Source organism: Equus przewalskii, chromosome 26 (genome assembly GCF_037783145.1).
Source record: "Equus przewalskii isolate Varuska chromosome 26, EquPr2, whole genome shotgun sequence".
Classification (NCBI taxonomy): domain Eukaryota; kingdom Metazoa; phylum Chordata; class Mammalia; order Perissodactyla; family Equidae; genus Equus; species Equus przewalskii.
The window spans coordinates 35468498-35488430 of record NC_091856.1 but is presented as its reverse complement, the minus strand read 5'-3'; the positions used below and the strand labels follow the sequence as shown (position 1 = coordinate 35488430).

Below are 19933 nucleotides of genomic sequence, written 5' to 3'. Positions count from 1 at the left end.
ACCCTACGTGGGAGAAGGACCTTGAGTCTGAAAACATAGCCACGACCCAAAAATGCACAGTTGACACTGACTGAAGAAGAGTTTTTATTACTTATGTACAGAAAACTCAACTGCATGCGCTCAGCTCAGCCCAGCTTGGTGGCCAGTTCTTTAGCCTTTGCCTTCTCTAGCTTGGCGATGCGAGCCACCGATTTTGGACCCAGGACGTTGCCTCCCCAGTGACGGCGGATCTGCAAAAGAAAGGCAGTCAGCCTGGCCTGTGGTTTTCTGAGGCTTTCAAAGCACCCTCGACCTTGCTGTTCTAGCCAAACAACTGCTCAGAAAGAGTTCCGAGCCAGCCAGTCCTGTGATGAAAGGCTGGACTTCCCCAAGACAGTTAACGTAAAGCTGCTCCTTACCTCGTCGTATCTGTCGTTGTAGTTGGTCCTGATAGCTTCCACCAGCTTGGCCAGAGCTCCTTTGTCTTCCCTAATGGGGCAGGAGGGAAAATGTGGGTCAGCGGCCTTCCAAAAGCAGGAATGCCTTCATTTTAGCTCCAAACAAGACTTTTGCCTCAGATACAAAATGGCCACATGGTTTATTCAGGTGAAGAAATTCGCAACCATCACCGGCAAAGGCTCAGACAATGCGCTCCCTTCTGACAGGCCACGCGCTCTAGCTTAGGCGTTAGCTTTGGGGCTGCCCCTACGTACGAGTTGACTTGTGTGAAGGCGACGGTGGTGCAGGTCTTCCTGTGGACCAGACGCCCCAGCCGCGCCTTGCCCTTGATGATGCAGTAGGGCACCCCCATCTTCCGACACAGGGCAGGGAGGAAGACGACCAGCTGGAAGACACCGTTAGCTCTAGGCTATATTCTCATTAAAAACGGTAATTTAAATGCTAGCTTGGTAGCAACTGCTCAGGGTTAAAAAGCTCATGTGTTTGCACTTCACGGTTTAATTCAGTGAAAAACTCACATCATCGCAAGAGCCATGATTTGATCCCTTGTCAGTACTGACAGTCCTGGTCACCCCACCTTGGCCTACGGTGCCAGGCTCAGTATTTAGCTTAACTGTATCTTCCCCATATCAATGCAAAGACAATCTAAGTGTAGGAACCAATGGCTGAAAAAGCAGCCAAACGTACCTCGATGGGATCCACGTCGTGCGCGATCACTACCAGCTGAGCCTTCTTGTTCTCCACCAAGGTGGTGACAGTATTGACCCCTAGAACACACAGCCAGCTTACATGAGCATGGGGGTGTTGTGTGTGCACGTGTGGTGCGTCTGGGCCCAACTATGACTCAGGGTTAAAAAGCTCGGATTTTACTCTTCACGGTGATTCCAGGTGAAGAAATTCATGCATCATCGCCAACAGCCTGCCCGCGTGCACCCTGTGAGGAGGGGCCCACTCACCTGCTCGAAGGACCGGTGGCCTCTTAGTGGGGACATCCCCTTTGCCAGCAGCCTTCTTCTCAGCCCGGGCCAGCAGCCTCTGCTTCTTCTCTTGCTTTGTCTCTGGCCTGTACTTGTGGGCCAGCTTGAGCAGCTGAGTAGCTGTAGAAACAGCCAGTTTAGACATGCAGTTCAAGCTCTGATCTTTATCACTCAACGTAATTAACGCTAGATCTGTGTCCTGACTGTGCTATTTGCAGTTGAGAAATCCTCGAGCCACGAACGTAATCGCTTCGCTTAGGCTACCTTCACCTTCCGAAAGCTGGGGGACTCGTCTTAATGAACCCATCTGCTTGAAAATGCCCACCGCCCTCGCAAGGCCTCGCATCCAGCAGGGTCCGTGCCGCGCAGCACCTCACCTGTCTGGCGGTCCAGGGCCTGGGTGAACTGGTTGATCGCGGGAGGCACCTTGAGCCGCTTATAGAGGATCGCCCTCTGTCGCTGCAGCCGGATGTAGCGGGGCCATTTGACGAAGCGGGTGAGGTCCCGTTTGGGCTGGATGTCCTGTCCTGGGAAGCACAGGGCAACGCCGTGAGAGGCTCGCGCTCCCCACGCTCGCGGCCAGGGCCGCCCCTACGAGGGTGCAGGTGCATCAGCGATCTTGGTGGTCTGAAGGGTCGTCACCGTCTCTCAGATAGCAAATATTCCTTCACATCATCTGCACGCAAACACCGCGGGCCGCAGGGAGCCCGGCAGCCCTCTCCCCACTCAGCAAGCAGCCGAGGCGCCCGGCCCCGGAGAGCTGGGGGTCCCCGGCCAGGCCGCGACCCCGCCCGGCAGCCCCGCCTGCAAACCCTGAAGCCGCCCCGCGCCGCCCGCCCGCCGCTCACCGATGCCGAAGTTCTTGGGCCTCTTCTCGAACAGCGGGTTCACCACCTTCTTGGCCTCCTGCTTCTTCACGACCGCAGGGGCCGGGGCCACCTTCTTCCCCTTGGCCTTCTTCCCTTTCGGCTGCGCGGAGGCGAGCCGTCAGATGGGCGCGCCCCGCCCGCCGCCCCCCGGCGACCTCGGCGGGGAGGACGTCCTCGCCGCCGCCCGCACACCGACACCGCGGGGCGGCCCCGGAACCCTCGCCCAAGGCTCCTGGGCGGCCCCCACCACGGCGAGGGGCCCCCACCACGGCGAGGAGCCCCCGGCCCCGTGAGCCCCGCGCCCCGCATTGCGGCGCTGCGCTCCCGCATCCTCCTCCCCCAGCCCGCCGCCGGACTCTGTCCCGGCCCAAAGCCTCTATACCAGGCCCCGCGGGGCTCCCCTCGCGCCAGGCGGTGGAGGGACCCCCGCGCGGCCGCGCCCCGAGAAGGATGGCGGCGGATAAAGCCCGGACCCAGTTCCAGCCTGGCAAAACAGCGACCCACTCACCATCTTGGGCGGCTGGAGGAGAGAGAAAGAAAAGGGAATTGTGGGTAATATGTATGCGACCTCGAAGATCGCGAGAACTGGCGCTTGCGCGGGATTTCGGGCTTAAAGTGACAGACTCCTTTCGCCTACCCTGGGGTTGGGGGCGGCGCCTAGAGCCAGGCGGCTGGTCGGTGTGCGACGAGGCTCCGGGGATCTGGGACTTCCCGGGAGGGGCGCGCGCTCCTCCTCACCGCCCGGACCAGGTACCCGCCGGACCAGGCTCTGTGGACCAGGTGTGGGCTCTGGGGCCGCAGGGTTGGGTGGGCGTCTTTTCTCTCTGCGATTTCCCCAAAGTGGCTCAGAGACTGCGGGTTCGGTCGGCCGGCTGTGCCCTGCGCGGAGCGCGCAGCCCAGAGGCGCGCGGCGCGGGGCGGGGTGGTCCCAGCAGAGACCGCGGAGCGAGGCTGCCCTCCGGAGCCGCGGCGTGGACGGAGGGCGGGCGGCCGGGAGCAGGGCGGCGGGGGTAGAGTGGGAAGGAGGCGTCGGATGAGGGGCTGGGGCGAGAGTGGTGGCGCGGAAGCCGCTGGGCGGGGGCAGGTGGCGAGCTCCTGCCGGCCTCTCGCGGACACGCGCGCACCCAGCCTCTGCGGAACCCGGGCCGGAGCCGGCTTTTGAGGGGGTCCTTGGGTCATGAGCTCCCCCAGGGGGAGGGCGTGGGCAGAGGAGATCCCGCAGCGCGCCTGTGTGCCATATCGGACGTGTTTGTTTGGCAGAAACGGAATACCCGGAGATCTGCACGTTCTACGTGGTGGGGGCATGCAGGGTGGGTGGCTAGGGTCGTCTTCGCTCACTCCAGGCTCTGGGTCCCAGGTGCTGACTGGTGGCCCCAGGCCTCTGTCCCCTGCACGGCCTGAGGCCCTGCCATGGCCCAGCAGAGAGCCCTGCCGCAGAGCAAGGAGACGCTGCTGCAGTCTTACAACAAGCGCCTCAAGGACGACATCAAGTCCATCATGGACAACTTCACCGAGATCATCAAGACCGCCAAGGTGCGTGGGGGCCGCGGCTCTCCTGCCCCTCTGAGACCAAGGGGAGGAGCGGGCTCTAGAGACTGGGCGGTGGTGAGCTGAGCGACTGGCCTGCTCTGCTGAAGGGTGTCACACGGGGGTTGCTTTCAACAGCGCCCGCCCTACGTGGAGTGCGTGCTCTGGGCCAGGACGTGAGGATACAGCAGTGAACATACAGGCAATGCCCTTGTCCCCATGGGAAAACATCTGGGAGGGCGGCAGGGGGATCTGCCATAACAAATAGGTTAATAGATCAATAGATAAACCAACTAACGACAGGTCCTGGTGAGGCCGTGCTTGGGACTCCAGTCAGATTGCTGGGTTTCAGTGTCCAGCTCCACTGCCTAGCAGCCTAGGTTTGCATGGGGACCTGATGTCTCAGTGCCTCAGTTTCCCCTGTGTTAATGGATCTTTATGATGACTAGATGAGTTTATCTGTGTAAACCAGTTCCTTCAGGACCTGACAGGGACCCCGACATCGTAGCTGGTGGGAGTGAGTTCAGTCAGGAGAGAAGCTGGGGAGGCTCCTCCAGGTGGGTAGAGCGGTCAGCAGCTGGGTTGGGTCAGGCCAGCCTGCCAGGCTGCAGCCGCAGCACATGGGGCTGGACCTTGGCATGGCCGCTGCAGCCAGCGGAAAGCTCGTTTGAGCAATAATAATAATGATGAAAGCTCACGTTTGTTTACTTGTTTAGTGTTCATGACACGCCAGGCTGTGCCGTGAGGGCTGTTTGGGTTCTATCCCACTTAATCTCCACTAGAACTCTATGGGGCGGGTACCATTGTCCTCTCCGTTTTTGGAGGAAACGGGCTCAGAAGATTTAGTAACTTGCCCAAGGTCATTCTGATAATAACTGGCAGAGCCAGGATTTGAACCCAGGAAGTCTGGCTCCTAACCCCTTGGGGAGCCCTGACCCAGCCTGTCCTCTGGCAAGGCTCCTGGAGAAGCCCTGTCCAGTGGATGGACGGGGGCAGTCTTGGACAAGGCTGGCCAGGCAGGCTCGTGCATTTACCCTTCAAGGCACCTTGAGTGTGCTCTCTGGCCTGTCCTGACCTCAAGTTTGCCCACCTGTAAACCAGGGATGGCAGTCCAGGCTTCTGTGAGAAATTCGTAAGGTGATGACGGTCAAGTAGTTAACGTGGTGCTGGGCACTCCAGAAGTGCTCAGTAAATGGTGGCTTAAAAAATACACTGTCCGAACAGTAGGGGGCGGCCCAGTGGCATAGTGGTTAAGTTCCCTGGTTGGGATCCTGGGTGCGGACTTACACACTGCTCATCAAGCCATCCTGAGGCAGCGTCCCACACAGAAGAACTAGAAGGACTTACAGCTAAGATATTTCAACTATGTACTGGGGCTTTGGGGAGAGGAAAAAAGATAACACTGTCCTTTTACTCATCCATCCAGCAGTTTGCTGAGTGCCCGAGCTAGTGACGCGAGTCCATACTGAACAGGGCTCACACCCCAAAAAGCACTGGACCAGATCTCCCTGCACCTGGCACAGCATCATCGTACGTCGGCATCCATTTTTCCTGAGGAGGTGCCTCTTACCTCCTTAGACCAGAGCAAGATGGGGTGGAGTGGAGCGGTGCCCGAGGTGTGTTAGCAGAGTCCAGGGTGGAAGGCAGGAGAGGCGACAGGACGCAGCGAGGGTGGTCTTCTGCAGCTGGTCACCTGGAGGCCCGGGCGCCCGCTGAGTCCAGGCTTTCTCGTTTGCTCTCCAGATTGAGGACGAGACGCAGGTGTCGAGGGCCACGCAGGGCGAGCAGGACAATTACGAGATGCACGTGCGAGCCGCCAACATCGTGAGTCACCAGGTGGAGGGCATGGCCTGGGCTCCAGGAGCCTTGTGGTCCCTCCTGGGTGCTCCTGGGTGGGGGACAAACCACTTCTCAGGAGACTCCCCTCGAGAGGGAGGGCTGTCTGTGGCAGCCGTGTGAGGGGCCGGCAGGTCGCGGGTCACGTCCATCCTGTAGAGTGCTGTGCAGGGGATAGAAACTTCCTTGCTGATGAGAAAGTTCCTTGAGATTCCTTATGGGTGCAATAGCAAATTGCTGAATGAAACAGGATGGGAATTTTGAGCCCTTCTGATGTCACAGAACAACGACATCAACCAGATACTCCCACAGGGATGTGCCTGTGGATGAAAATGCATAGGAGAGGTCCCAAAGGGATCCCGCCCCCCTGGCTGGTGTGCTGCCCCCAAGGACGAGCAGGGGCAGGCAGTTAGACAGGATTGTAGTTCTGTCTGTAGGGTTTGAGGTTTTGAGAAGCAGAATGTGTCTCACAGGAGCAGGAGCCAGAGGCCAAGTGAGGGTAGGGCCTGGGAAGTCGATGGCACCTGCCACCTCCCCCAGGCCTGCCGTGGAGGCGGTTCATGCGGTCCAGGTGGGTGCCGGGGACCCTGCCCTCCTGTCGCTCCCTCATCGTGCCTGCCCCTGTGCCCATCGCCACAGGTCCGAGCTGGCGAATCCCTGATGAAGCTGGTGTCCGACCTCAAGCAGTTTCTCATCCTCAACGACTTCCCGTCGGTGAACGAGGCCATCGACCAGCGCAACCAGCAGCTGCGCGCGCTGCAGGAGGAGTGCGACCGGAAGCTCATCACCCTGCGGGATGAGATCTCCATCGACCTGTACGAGCTGGAGGAGGAGTATTACTCATCCAGGTACAGATAGGGCTGGACTCCTCATGGAGCGGAGCCTGCAGACCTGGGCGCAGCCAGCAGCTGTGGCCCAGCCTGACCTGGCAGCCCAACCCAGCAGCCCTCAAGGTCCTGTCTTTCCAAACCCTTCCTGGTCTTGGCAGCAGAGCCGCGTGCTGGGTTTCAGAGCAGAGCTCATGGTCAGAGCATTTGATCGACAGACAATTACACCATCTACCAGGCCCTGGGCAGCGGGATGAAAACCACAGGACTTCAGAGGTTGGGAGGGCTGAGCCTGGAGAAGGAAGGGCAGGACCAACGTCCCTGTCTTGGGGATGGCTGCCTCTCTCTGGGCCTGTCTGCTCCTCTCAGCTTTTTAGTCAATATTTAAACATTCCAGCTAAGGCTGGGCTAGCTCCTTTTGGCAACCCAGGCCTGGGCCCAAATCCAGGACACCAGTGCTTGCCCAGGGATGCAATTCCATGTGGGCATCACCGAAACCCCACAGTGTGTGTGTCACGGTGCCGAGGCAGTCCTGGGAAGGAGGAGGAAAAAACTCAAGCAGAGGATGACCTTGAAAGCTGGGCCCCAGGTACTTGGAACACCGAGTTCCTATTCAGCTCAGCCTTGTTCACAGAGCTGGCGCCCTCCAACATGCCAGGCCCACCTGGGCCCCAGGGATACAGCAGTGGGCAAGACCTGTCACCCCGGCCCTTGTGGGACTGCTCTGAATCCTGAAACCTGAGGCTGTTTGAGCTGAAGGGGTCCTGAGAAATCAGAGTCCAGGTGTAATTTACACAGGGGAAACTGAGGCTGGAGACAGGAAAGTCTTGCACTTCTGTGCCCATTAGCTTGGAAAATCAAGACTCAGTCCAGAAGACATGTAGTCCAGGCCCCTGGTACCCTCACCCAGACAAACCTGTCCTTCCTGGTGTGGATTTAAAATGCTCCTTTTTGGGGCTGACCCCATGGCCGAGTGGTTAAGTTCATGCGCTCTGCTTCGGCGGCCCAGGGTTTCACCTGTTCAGATCCTGGGCGCAAACATGGCACTGCTCATCAGGCCATGCTGAGGCGGCGTCCCATATAGCACAACCAGAGGCACTCAACTAGAATATACAACTATGTACTGGGGGGCTTTGGGGAGAAAAAGAAGCAAAAGAAAAAAAGATAGGCAATAGATGTTAGCTCAGGTGCCAATCTTTTTTTAAAAAAAAAAAAGAGAGCAAGATAAAGATCTTTAAAAAGAATAATAAAATGCTCCTTTCAGCCCCAGGGAGGCCACTGGGCCTGTGGTCTGGGGCTTGGCTTCCCTGCCCTGGACTCAGTGCCACCCCTCATGGTGCTGCCCCTCATGGCATCTGTGGGAAGAGACAGTGTCACTGCCCAGCTGGAGCAGTTCTAGACTTTTCGAGAGGATTCTGGGGCTGCCTCTGGTCCCTGATGCCCATCTGCTCAGCAGACATACAGCAATTGCCTCCTACACACCAGGCCTTCAGAGAGGGATCCTGAGCAGATCCCTGGGGGGTTTCCAACCCCACTGGGGTCCTGCTCACAGCCCCACTTGGTTTTGCAGAATCCCTTCCTGTCCCTGTGTTTGTTCCTGTGCTGCCCCCAAGGGCCAGGCTTCTGGACTGAGCAGTTTCAGGACAGCAGTTCAGCCCTGCCTCTTGTGCCAGAAGGGAGGGGACCTGCCCAAGGTCACTTGGCAGGGCTGCAGGGGAACCCAGGGGGCCTGATCGCCAGGCTTCCCATGTCCTGGCCTGTCTGTCTCTGGTTCACCCAGAGGGGTTTCTGGGCCACCCTGGTGGCCCCTCCAGCTGTCCCTGGTGCCTTGCAAGGCCCAGTGCCTCCCTCGTCTGTTAACGCCTGTAAGTGGCCAGGGCTTGGCTGAGTCAGGGCTGGTGGGCTATGTGCCCCTCCCTGCAAGTCCCCCAACATGGGCTGCGCGTGCCCCACCCCAGCCGCCAGCGCTCGCCTCTCCCCTGCATGAGCCCTGCTGCCCGCGCCCGGCCTCCACGCTCGCTCGCCCACCTGCCTCTCGCTCATGGTTCACTCCTCCTCTGCCTCTCCCCCTCTGCTCTCCTGGGGACCCCACTCTGTGCCCAGGATGGTTTCTGAGACTGAATGCTGAGCGCAGGAGCAAGGGAGGTAGCGCGAGGCAGGGCAGGATGCGGGAGAGAGCCAGTTAGACAAGTGTGGGGCTGGTCCGTGCTCTAGAGCCACGCTCCCCACTTGCATCCTCACCCCGACTCTTCCAGCAGCCCTGAAAGCTGATGCTGTCAAGCCCGTTAGAGATAGGAGACCAAGTTCAAGTGAGACAGGGTCTCTGCCCTCAGGGTCCTTGCAAAGTGTGGGGACCATGGAGAGACCATAGCGAGCTCTGGACACTGGTTCCCACAGCTGGTGAGCAGAGGGTGGCCAGGCTGGCAGCTCCCTGCCAGAGGAGGGTGGGTGGAGCCAGGATGGGAGACGGCAGCAGGGGCTAGGATGGCCGTGTGGCAGTCGGGCAGGAAGGACATTGGTCAGTCAGTGGAAGGACCTGCCAAGGTCACATGGCCTGCTATGGCTGGTCCCAGAAGGTTCCCCACTTTAGGGTGCTTTGCAGGACCCTGAAGCAAGAGCAGACCCCTCGTGCCTCCTGTCAGCCAGGCCTGCTTGGCAGAGTAAAGGAGGGGAAAGGCAGGTCTGGGGTGTGGTCTGTTTCTTAACTCTGCTTCTGTCTCGCTTTTCCCTCCCCTGGCTTCCATCTCTGCCTGCTCCTGTCTCTCCTTGGGTTTCTGGTGGTGGAAAAGCTCAAGTCTTTGCGAAGCTAATGATCTGCCTCTGTGCGAAGCTTACTGGAGGCTGGACCTCGACACAGACTCCACTGATGGCCTCTCGGCCCCTCTGCTGGCATCCCCGGAGCCCAGCGCTGGCCCCCTGCAGGCTGCAGCCCCTGCCCACTCCCACGCTGGCGGCCCTGGCCCCACAGAGCACGCCTGAGCTTCCCAGGGTTCCCTCCCCGGGCCCCAAGGCTCTTAGGAATGAAATCTGGTGCTCCCTTCTGGGCCGCCACAGCTTCACCCCTTTCAGCCTTTCTTCCCACCTGGGGAGCCGCCATGACCTCCTTGAGTACCTCGTCAGCCCAGGGACAGCCCACCCAGGAGTGCTGGGGAAAAATAGTTCCCCCAGGCAATTGCGGGGTGGCCCGCCCCACCCCCGAGTTGTCACCTCCATTCACTGCCTTCCTGGTCAGCTGGGCAGAGGAAGTTTCCAGGAATTTGTCCTGTTGAGGACCTACATGTGGGGCAGATGCTGGATGTCAAGAGACCTGACCTGAGCCGGCCGTTTAAAATACCGGGGGTGGGGGGGAGAAGGGGGGTGTTCAGAGTGGACAGTGCTGGCCAAGGCCAGACTCCCACCCTCATGCCAGGCCTCCTGTGCAGAGCCGCCCCTCGACCTCCTCTGAGGGTCCCTGTACTAGCTGACTGCTCTGCAGGGCCGGGGCGGGGGCGTGGGGGGGCTGCCTGTTCACGCAGAAGCCAGGCGGGGGACCTTCCTAATTCTGCTGTCATATGTATTCTCGTTATTTCTGTAATGAGACTGTTGAATAAAACCACCCTTTTGCATTGGTTGGTTCCTCTTCCTTGTCGTCCCCATCCCTGATCAGTCTAGGACCACCCTTGGTCTCCCAGTGGCTGTTGGAACAACAGCTCCTGGGCTCTGCCTGGATAACCTTGGGCTCCAGGTCAGCCTTCTCCCCATGGGGGCACTGGGGGTAGGGACTCAGTCACTTTGGGCTCATGACTGCATTCCCATCGTCTAGAACTGCCTGGGACCTAGAAGGTCCTATTTGGCAAATAAATGAAAAACTGCTGCCATTATTGCACATGACATGGCCCAGGTGCCGGCACCCCCGGTCCTACCTTGTCCTCACTGCACCCAAGTCAGTGCTGCTGTCACCTGCATTTCAGAGAGGAGTGGCCATGGGCTCCAAAGGGGTTGGAGTGTTGTGCCCACAGTCTCAGAGCTTGGAAGTAACGGCAGAAAGCAAGACTCAACCCAGATGGAATGCTCGGCCCAGTGCCTCCGTGCCTGGCTCACCTGAGAGGGGAGGGTCACCCAGAAGAGCCAGGACTTCAATTCTGCGCCCTGAATGTCACTGGCATGCTTTATCTCCTTCCCACATGGGAGTCCATCGCCCCAGTGTATGAAGGAGGTGAAAACCCACAATCCAGCCTCACGGACAGCGAGGGACACAAGCTGACCCATCTCAGGTCCTGGAGACCCCCACGGCCAAGCAGAGGCACCAGACAGGTAGAAGCCTGGGGTCTGGCCCTGCTTTCTGGGTGGCCTGGGGAAGTCGCATCTCCTCTGAGTGTTTCCCTGTTGATAAAATAGGTGGTCTTTTACTGCCGTATTTCACTGCAGAAATAACTTGTACCTAACCGCTAAGGAAGAGAAAGGTTACAACAAAATGGAAGCACATGAGGGGAAAAGGCTGGAAGGAGTGGGCCAGACTTAGGGTGGGGTTCCAGTTGTCCTCAATTTCTAAAAACCTGAGAAAGTCGTCTTTATCATCAATTTTACTTTCCGCTGGGCCAGTGCCACCATGCCCCCTGGAAGTGAAGTAGTTTCTTCCCTCTCAAAGCGAGGCAGCTCTGCGTCCTTGTCCTCTCCAGCCTGCGCCCCTGGCAGCAGGACTTGGTGGAGAAATGGGCTGTTTCCAGTTCTCTTGAGCCTGTGCCAAGCAGGTTTTGTCTCCGACTCTGGCCAAGCTACACTAATATATTAAAGTCCCCTGTGGGCTCCACATTGCTAAACCCTGGTCAATCCTCAGTCCTTATCGCCTTTTGATCCTAAGCTTTTTATTCAAGAATGTTCAAACCCTTGGAAAAGTTAGAAGACAGCATAAAGAACACCCACACAGACCTTTTCTGGAGTCACCTTCTGCACCTCTGCTCACTCTTCCTTATATATTAAGGCCATCTGAATGTCACTGCAGACCTCGTGACACCTCACCCCTGAGTACTTGTCAGCTTGTCCCTATTCTTCATAGCCCAATGCCAGCATCACACCCAAGACGAACAATTATTCCATCATCACCTAGTACCATCCACGACATAGTCTAACTTCCCCAAATCTTTTTATACCTATTTCTATTTGGCATTGCATTTAGTTATCATTTCTTACAGTCTTTTAAAATCTAGAACACACTGGAGCCGGCCCCGTGGCCTAGTGGTTAAGTTCGTGCACTCTGCTTTGGCGGCCCAGGGTTTCGCCAGTTCGGATTCTGGGTGTGGACATGGCACCGCTCATCAGGCCATGCTGAGGTGGCGTACCACAACTAGAAGGACCCACAACTAAAAATACACAACAATGTACGGGGGGGGGGAGGGGCTTTGGGGAGAAAAAGGAAAAATAAAATCTTTAAAATATAGAACACACATAGGGGCCAGCCTGGTGGCACAGTGGTTAAGTTCACGCACTCTGCTTTGGTGGCCAGCGGTTTGCAGGTTCAGATCCCAGGTGTGGACCTACACACCACTCATCAGCCATGTTGTGGCAGCATCCCACATACAAAATAGAGGCAGACAGACACAGATGTTAGTTCAGCGACAATCTTCCTCACCAAAACATAAATAAATATTATAGAAAGTTCTCAGTAAAAAAATACTTAAAAAAATCTAGAACACAATCAGGGTGGCTGGAGTGGGTCGAGTGGAATTCTGGATATACTCTCAAGGGAGAGCTGACAGGATTTGCCCGAGGACTGGATGTGGGGAGTAAGGAGTCAGGCCCACGTGCCTGGAAGCATGGAGCTGCCTTAACTGAGATGGGGAAGGAAGGCGGTGGGGAGGTCAAGACCCCCATTCTGGACACAGAGGTGGACATGTGTTACATAGCCAAACGTGGGTCTGGAGTTCAGGGGAGTCATCGGCAGTCAAGCCACGAGCCCCAAAAGGGATCAGTGAGGGGGGAGAGGCGACAGAAGAGAGAAGTGGTTCAGAGAGCCAGAGAGAAGGAGGAGCAGAGTGGGGAAGAAGAGGGCGTGCTGTCTGGGGCCTCCGAAGCCACGTGAAGACAGGGTTTCAGGGAAGAGTGAGGATCAGTTAGCCAAAGCCTCCAGACACGACACACAGAACAGGTAACTGTTAACATTACGAAGGGCCATAATCAAGAGCTACACTCCGAATGTGACTTTATTCTCCCCTTGGGAGCACGGCAACTCTGGTGGCATCTACACCCACCACTCCCAAGTCCAGTGAAGACCTGCCTGGAGATGGAGAGGAAGGAGACAGAACCCTCGACTTGCAGCGTGGACTGGGAGTCCCGCAGAAAGAGGAGCCATCATCTCTTGTTCCTTTCCAATTCCCATCCCATCAGTGTCTCTGCTTTGATGGTTAAACTGAAGGTCCCAGGAGGGACGGGTAAGGCTTCCTGAGTTCAGCATAGAGATCAGACTGTGCCGACAGTATATCCACAGTGGGGGAGGACGAGGAAAACAACCTCTGGGGAAACCGCGGCCTCATGGCAGACATTAGGGGAAGAAACTGGAATTCTTCATGTTTCAAAAGTCGCTTATTTCAGCCTCTTCAAATAGACTTTCGAGGTAGCAACTTACGACTCCGAGTCCTCCTTCCCTTCCCACCCCTAATAAACACCAGGAGGTCCCCGTCCCTTCCGACCCCAAGGCGGCCCTCAAAGGACTGGGACTTGCGTCAAAGCCTGTAATCCCCGCGAGTTAAGGACAGGGTGTGGTGGACCCGCCCCGGGCCGGGGAACCCTCCCCCCGCGAGTCCTGAATAGGACCAGCCTCGTTTTACATGTGCGTCTGGGATTCCACTGTCCAGAGCCAAAGTACCTAGCTCTCCCCGGGCGCCCCGCTCCTCCCTCCAGTCCCCGTCTCCTTAGCCCCCCACTATCCGCCACGTCACATGTTCCTCTTGGCAGCACCAGAGGCCGCGGTCGTGCAGTCTCCACGGCCAGAGTCCCGGGTCTGGGAGCGCGCCGGCGCCGGGGCCCCCAGGGTACCGAACTGCTGCCCGCCCCTCCCTGGCGCCCCTAGTTATTGAGCGCCTACGGTGTACGGGCACGGCGCTGGCCCGGGGCGGAGAGGCCGGGACACGGGGTCACCCGCACCGTCCCCACTTCGGGCCACAGGTCGCGGGCTTGGAGATCCCGCTCCCGCCGGCGGCCGCCCACGGCCCACAATGCTCTGCGCCCGCCCTGCACCTCTTCCGGTGGAGCCAGGCCTGGCTAATCGAGCGCCGCACGCTGGCGGTTCGGCGCTCGGCCGGCGGCGCCTGCGCACGTGGTGATCTTGGACGTGCGCGGCGCGGGCTGTGGGTGTCTCGGGGCGGCCGGTGCCGGCCTCGGACGCTGCACCCCGGCCCTCCTACCCCGAGCAGGGTGCCGAGAGCCCTGCCCGACCCCCGAATCTCTAGCCATGGCTTCTCTGCTCGCCAAGGACGCCTACCTGCAGAGACTGGCCAGGAAAATCTGCTCCCAGCCCAGCCCGGAGCCGCAGAAGCGCAAGTCGGGTGAGGCGCAGCCCGGGGCCGGGACTGGGGGGGCTTCGGAAGGAGGCGTCCCACTACCCCCGCGGCGGAGGTCGTTGTCTACCCCATACCGCACCCTGAGTAGCCTTCGTGTGGATTAGACACGTAGACGCATGAAACAAGCCTGCAGGATGCTAGAAGGAAACGTAGTGAAGCTTAAAGTTACCGCTGCTTCTCTGCTTGTTAGAGGCATCAGCTTGGGGTCCGAGGGATTCAGCTCCATTCGCCCACCGGGCAGGAAGCTCGGCCAGGGTTTGGAGGAGGTGACCCTGTGGAATGGGGAAGATGGGGAGAAGGAAGAAAGATGATGGTTCCAGTGGGGGGTTTACCTGGCAGGGGTGACGAGGCCACCCTCAGGAAGTAGATACACAGGCGAAACAGACAGAACCTGGTCTTCAGGGAGCTGGGACTTGTAGGAACTGCCTGGCCCGGAGGAGGGAGAGCAGCAGGGTCTGGCTTGGAACTACCAGAGGAAAAATGACTCTTTTTATACAAACGAAATTTATTCTTCATGGAAAATTGAGTTTTCTCGTCACTCAGTTATAAATTGCGTCTGTGTCTGGTCCTTTTTCAATGAGTATATTTTAGTCACTAAAACAATTCACTTCTTATTCGATGTAGTTTTTTCCATTTAAAGTGTAAACATGTTCCCACCCATTAAAATGAAAGCCTACCGCATTATATTTGGTGGCTACATAGTAGCTTGTTGTGTAGCAGTGCCATGATTTGTCCCTGGAGATGGAATATTTAGGTTTTCCTAGTTTTTCTCTCAAACGACGTTGTGATGAGCATCCTTGAGGCCAAATCTTTGTGCATACCCAGGATGAATTCTCACGAACAGACTGCTGGGTCAAGTGTGTGGACCTTTGACAGGGTTTTGATATATGTGGCTAGTCTGCTTTCTAGGAATATATGGTTCTGAGCTCTGTGGATAAGGGTCTCCAGATCCTCCATCCTGATTTGCTTTTGGCATCCTTCTGGCATCGAAGCCTCTGCGAGGCCGTCCTGCCTGTTTAATGAATCACAGAGATTGGGACGGCAGCCTTTTCTCGTTTTGTGTTTCAGCTGGCAAAACTCGAGGCTCAGAAGCTGCTGGGCCCCCAAAAAAGAAGAGGAAGAAAGCACAGAGGAAACCCCGGGCATCGGAGGAGAAGGCTTCAGAGCTTAAGGCCCAGGCCCTGGGGGCGAAGTCTCCGGCAGCCTCTGGGGCCAGGAAGCCAGTGACAGCCAAGGAGGAGGAGGCCTCCAGCTCTGCAGGGGCCCTTGCAGGTGAGGGACTCTAGGGACATGGGCAGGGCCAGCTGGGGTCAGACGCAAATGTGGTCCTTTCTGGTTAAGAATAGGACTCTGTCAGGCACACTGGATAGCTCGAGACTTCCCAGAGTGAGCTTTCAGGGGACAGATCACTGGGGCTCTGTGGGTGGATGGGACCTGGGGAAGTACGCTGTGGTTTTAGGCCAGATAGCCACCGAGTTGGCTAGGGGCAAGGCCATCTCCTACTGAGGACCTGGGGCAGCTTGCATTGAAGAGCTTCACCGCCCTCAAGTCTCTGAAGGGGCTCGTGAGAGCAGACTTGTTTGGGAGGGCCCAGGCTGCAGAAGTGGAAAGAAGTGGGAGATGGGTTTCACTTGATCTGTAGGAAGTATTTTTAATCATACTGCGGGGGCCGGCTCCATGGCCAAGTGGTTAAGTTCGCACGCTCTGCTGCGGCAGCCCAGGGTTCAGATCCTGGGCGTGGACATGGCGCCACTCATCAGGCTACTTTGAGGTGGCATGCCACATCCCACAACTAGAAGGACCTGCAACTAAGATATACAATTATGTACATGGGGGGTTTGGGGAGATAAAGCAGAAAAAAAAAAAAAGATTGGCAACAGTCGTTAACCAAGGTGCAAATCTTTAAAAAAAAAAAGAAATCATACTGCGCAAGGATGTCTTGGGGGCCAGTCCAGGTTCAACAGGTGGGATAGAATTCACTGGAACTGCCCTGCAGATCCACGAGTGGCTACCAGGGCGCGGGCAGTGGGTGGAGACTCAGGCTGTGAAGCTGGCCTGGGGAGGGGACAGAACGGTCTGGGGCGGGGTGGGGCATCTCCTTTCATTCCTCTGTCTCCTTCCTTGAAGATGGTTCAGGCACAGAGCCTGACTCTTTCTTTGCCCTGGACGTTCTGCGGCAGCGGCTGCATGAGAAGATCCAGGAGGCCCGGGCCCAGGTAGGTGGGGAGACCTCTGGGGTGCTGGGAGCAGCGCCTGCTCTGCCCCAAGGAGAAGATGCCTTGGTGCTCTCTGTCGGGTCAGCTGCCAGCTCTGCTGGCCACTGTGGGCCTGACCAGCACTTCAGTGAAATGTGCGGCTGATGGGATGGGCCTCGACCACTGTTCCCATGTCTGCTGCCGGTCCCACCAGGGCCTTGGCAGCTCTGTTCTGCAAGAGATGGGTGTAGTTCTCATCGTCTTGGGGAGCCTCTGTCCCCAGGGACCCCTGCCTTCTGCAGGCTGTGGAGAGAGGCTCAGCCTCCTCCCTCTGGGAAGCCGCCCATGATGAACACCCCTCTGGGGGCACGTCTGTCCATCTAAATGTCATGACAGGCCTATGAGGTCGGCAAGGGCCTGAGGCAAGGTGACCACCTCAGCTCTTTCTGCTGAATGGCATGATCCCCCCTCTGACTTGGCCACCATCTGCTTCTTCTCTGGGGACTTCCCCCAGCCTTCTTGCTGTGTGAGGACAGTCCCCTAGCTTTATTCAGCATCGCCTGGGGGCCAGCTCCTAGGAGGTGATCCAGGCTCTGGCCTGGCCTTCCTTCAGGGCATGGTCCGAAGCCCTGCTGTTGGCCCGGGGATGGAAAAGGCTGTCACTGAGAACAGAGCCCAGAGATGTCACCAGCACAACAGCGCTGTGGTCCACATAGGCACTGAGTTCTTCAGACCTGACAGCAAGTTCTACTTGGTGGCCTCGGTCAAGCCACCTGTCTTTCTCATCTATAAAGTGATGGAGGACAGTATCTCCTTTATTGGCTTGTTGGGAGTTTTAGTGTCGGTGAAGTGCTCTGGCACGTGGTCAGTACCTGGAAACTGGAAGCCACGGTTCCTACTCGGGGGTCCTCTTGTCCCATGTGGGGTCCCTTGCATTTTGGGTGATAGGTCATCTTAAAGTGGAACCCTGAGCTCAGTAGGAACACTGCACAGGGATTTCCTCACGTGCCTTCCTGCTGATTCCACGTGCCAGAGCCGGGGACTCCCAAGTTGGGAAAACCTTAAAATGAACACCCACTTTTCCCTCCAGGGCAGCACCAAGGAGCTGTCCCCCGCCACTTTAGAGAAAAGACGGAGGAGAAAGCAGGAGCGGGACCGGAGGAAGAGGAAGCGAAAGGAGCTGAGGGCAAAGGAGAAGGCGGCCGAGACCGAGGAGGCCGCAGAGGCTGCCCAGCTGCCCCCTGAGGCCCCCGGCGAGGAGGCGCAGGGGCAAACGGGGCTGCTGTTCAACAAGGTGAGGCTGGGGGCCGCGTGGAGGCGCGGAGGGCTCGGGCTCCGTGCTGGCTGTGGCCTCGGATGAGTGCCTGGCCCACCCGGCCTCTGGACCGCGGGCCCGTCGGTGAAGCCGGGGTGCTGCGGAGGGTCCGCGGGCGGCGTGGGCGAGGCTGGAGTGACGGGTGCTGCGGCTCCTCCCCCTGAGGTGGAGGTGAGCGAGGACGAGCCGGCCAGCAAGGCGCAGCGCAGGAAGGAGAAGAGGCAGAAGCTGAAGGGGAACCTGACGCCGCTGACGGGGAGGAACTACCGGCAGCTGCTGGAGCGCGTGCGCGCGCGGCAGGACCGGCTGGAGGAGCTGCGGGGCCGGGACGAGGGCCAGGCCCGCGAGCTGGAGGCCAAGATGCGGTGGACCAACCTGCTGTACAAGGCCGAGGGCGTGCGCATCCGCGACGACGAGCGCCTGCTGCAGGAGGCCCTGAAGCGCAAGGAGCAGCGGCGGGCGCAGCGGCAGCGCGGCTGGGAGAAGCGCACGGCGCACGTGGTGGAGAAGATGCAGCGGCGGCAGGACCGGCGGCGGCAGAACCTGCGCAGGAAGAAGGCGGCCAAGGCTGAGCGGCGCCTGGAGAAGGCCCGCAGGAAGGGCCGCATCCTGCCGCAGGACCTGGAGCGCGCAGGCCTGGCCTGAGCGTCTGCGGCCGGGCCCAGACCACGTCCCCGCCCCGGGGCCGCACCTCCCTCTGGGCTCGAGGAGGACCTCCACGTCGAGTGACGCTGGCGAACCCCTAGTCCGCGCAGACTCGGCTCCTCCTTGCTAAGTGGATGCTCGCCTTACAGGCTTGGCCTGAGGCTCTGGGTGCATGTGCGAAAGAGAACGTTGAGGATTGGGGCCCAGATCCTTCAGACCTGGGGAAGGGTGAGCCGAACCCAGCTCCAGCCTCCTTCTGTGCGGCTGGAAAGCTCCCTGAGAGCTTACAGGGTGAGGGGCCAGGGAGCAGTGTGGAAGGCCTTGGGGTTTGGGGGCTCTTCACTGGCCCCTTCCTGCCGCCCACCCGCCCACCGTGTTCACCGGGGCAGGAAGGGGATGGCCTTTGTGACTGCCGGTGTCAGCCCAGACCTCATCCGGAAGGGACGAAAATCCAACTCCCATAGTCCAGGCTGAAGGTGGAATTGACGGGCTCCGGTACCGGGGAGGGTGGGGCCAACCTCAGAGGGGCTGGAATTGAATTCTTCCGAGTGTGTTTGTAAGAAGGGTGAACACTGGAATTTAAGTTAAACATGCATATTAAAAATTCTAACGTCATGATGAAAAGGTAGAAACAGTGTAAACTAAACTGGGAGGAAGGAAAAAATGGAATGGGGTGGGAGGACACCAAGCTCGAAGGCGGCCAGAGAAAGGGAAAGAAGAACACCTGGAACTCAGCCAGGTGAGTGGAAGAGAATGAGAGATGGTGGAATTAAATCCAAATTGACAAAACTTGGATGAGTTTTTTGTTTTTTTTTAAATTAATTTTTGTTTTTCATACTTTACAATCTTGTGAAATTTCAGTTGTACATTATTAGTCGTGTTGTAGGTGCACCCCTTCACCCTTTGTGCCCACCCCCCACACCCCCTTTCCCCCGGTAACCACTAATCTGTTCTCTTCGTCCACATGTTTAACTTCCACCTATGAGTGGAGTCACACAGAGATTGCCTTTCTCTATCTTCCTTATTTCACTTAACATAATACCCTCGAGGTCCATCCGTGTTGTTGTGAGTGGGATGATTTTATCCTTTTTTTATGGCTGAGTAGTATTCCATTGTATATATACACCACATCTTCTTTATCCAATCCTAAATTGATGGGCACTTAGGTTGCTTCCACATCTTGGCTATTGTAAATAATGGTGCAATGAACATAGGGGTGCATGGACTTTTGGAATTGCTGACTTCAAGCTCTTTGCATAGATACCCAGTAGTGGGATGGCTGGGTCATATGGTATTTCTATTTTTAATTTTTTGAGGAATCTCCATACTGTTTTCCATAGTGGCTGCAGCACTTTGCATTCCCACTAGCAGTGTATGAGGGTTCCTTTTTCTCGACAACTTCTCAAGCATTTGTTACTATTTGTTTTAGTTATTTTTGTCATTCTAATGGGTGTAAGGTGATATCTTAGTGTAGTTTTGATTTGCATTTCCCTGATGATCAGCAATGATGAGCATCTTTTCATGTGCCTATTGGCCATCCATATATCTTCTTTGGAGAAATATCTGTTCATGTCTCCTGCCCATTTGTTGATTGGGTGGATTGATTTTTTGTTGTTGAGTTGTGAGAGTTCTTTATATATTACGGAGATTAACCCTTTGTTGGATATATGACTTGCAAATATTTTTTCCCAGTTAGAGTGTGGTTTTTTTGTTTCAATCCTGTTTTCCCTTGCCTTGAAGAAGCTGTTTAGTCTGATGAAGTCACATTT

At 57.3% G+C, this 19933-nt stretch overlaps 3 protein-coding genes and 4 non-coding genes across 9 annotated transcripts; 2 read left to right on the top strand and 5 right to left on the bottom strand.

The window, feature by feature from the left end:
- Positions 1–71: 71 nt before the first annotated feature.
- Positions 72–2908, bottom strand: RPL7A (ribosomal protein L7a). Its single transcript, XM_070594713.1, has 8 exons — positions 2793–2908; positions 2264–2384; positions 1793–1942; positions 1395–1535; positions 1126–1205; positions 693–823; positions 399–468; positions 72–230 (listed from the first exon to the last, which is right to left on the bottom strand). The coding sequence occupies exons 1-8, from the start codon at positions 2793–2795 to the stop codon at positions 126–128; spliced, it is 801 nt and encodes a 266-aa protein (XP_070450814.1). The 5' UTR covers positions 2796–2908; the 3' UTR covers positions 72–125.
- Positions 548–614, bottom strand: LOC139079775 (small nucleolar RNA SNORD36). The gene has a single exon (XR_011533710.1). It is a non-coding gene; the product is annotated as a small nucleolar RNA SNORD36 (small nucleolar RNA).
- LOC139079774 (small nucleolar RNA SNORD36) lies at positions 894–966 on the bottom strand. The gene has a single exon (XR_011533709.1). It is a non-coding gene; the product is annotated as a small nucleolar RNA SNORD36 (small nucleolar RNA).
- On the bottom strand, positions 1278–1352 carry LOC139079773 (small nucleolar RNA SNORD36). Its single transcript, XR_011533708.1, has one exon. It is a non-coding gene; the product is annotated as a small nucleolar RNA SNORD36 (small nucleolar RNA).
- On the bottom strand, positions 2022–2096 carry LOC139079776 (small nucleolar RNA SNORD24). The gene has a single exon (XR_011533711.1). It is a non-coding gene; the product is annotated as a small nucleolar RNA SNORD24 (small nucleolar RNA).
- MED22 (mediator complex subunit 22) lies at positions 2891–10079 on the top strand. 3 transcript variants are annotated; one of them, XM_070594714.1, is made up of 5 exons: positions 2891–3064; positions 3642–3817; positions 5555–5635; positions 6287–6495; positions 9264–10079. In XM_070594714.1, exons 2-5 carry the CDS (start codon positions 3695–3697, stop codon positions 9451–9453), a joined length of 603 nt encoding a protein of 200 aa, XP_070450815.1. In that variant the 5' UTR covers positions 2891–3064; positions 3642–3694; the 3' UTR covers positions 9454–10079. The 3 variants fall into 3 exon arrangements, with proteins under 3 accessions (XP_070450815.1, XP_008539589.2, XP_070450816.1); XM_008541367.2 differs by having other exon boundaries at positions 2905–3034; XM_070594715.1 differs by lacking the exon at positions 2891–3064 and adding an exon at positions 3175–3294.
- Positions 10080–13239: 3160 nt separating this feature from the next.
- SURF6 (surfeit 6) lies at positions 13240–18953 on the top strand. The gene is made up of 5 exons (XM_070594702.1): positions 13240–13994; positions 15078–15281; positions 16137–16225; positions 17295–17498; positions 17685–18953. Exons 1-5 carry the CDS (start codon positions 13901–13903, stop codon positions 18162–18164), a joined length of 1071 nt encoding a protein of 356 aa, XP_070450803.1. The 5' UTR covers positions 13240–13900; the 3' UTR covers positions 18165–18953.
- The last annotated feature ends 980 nt before the right edge of the window (positions 18954–19933 follow it).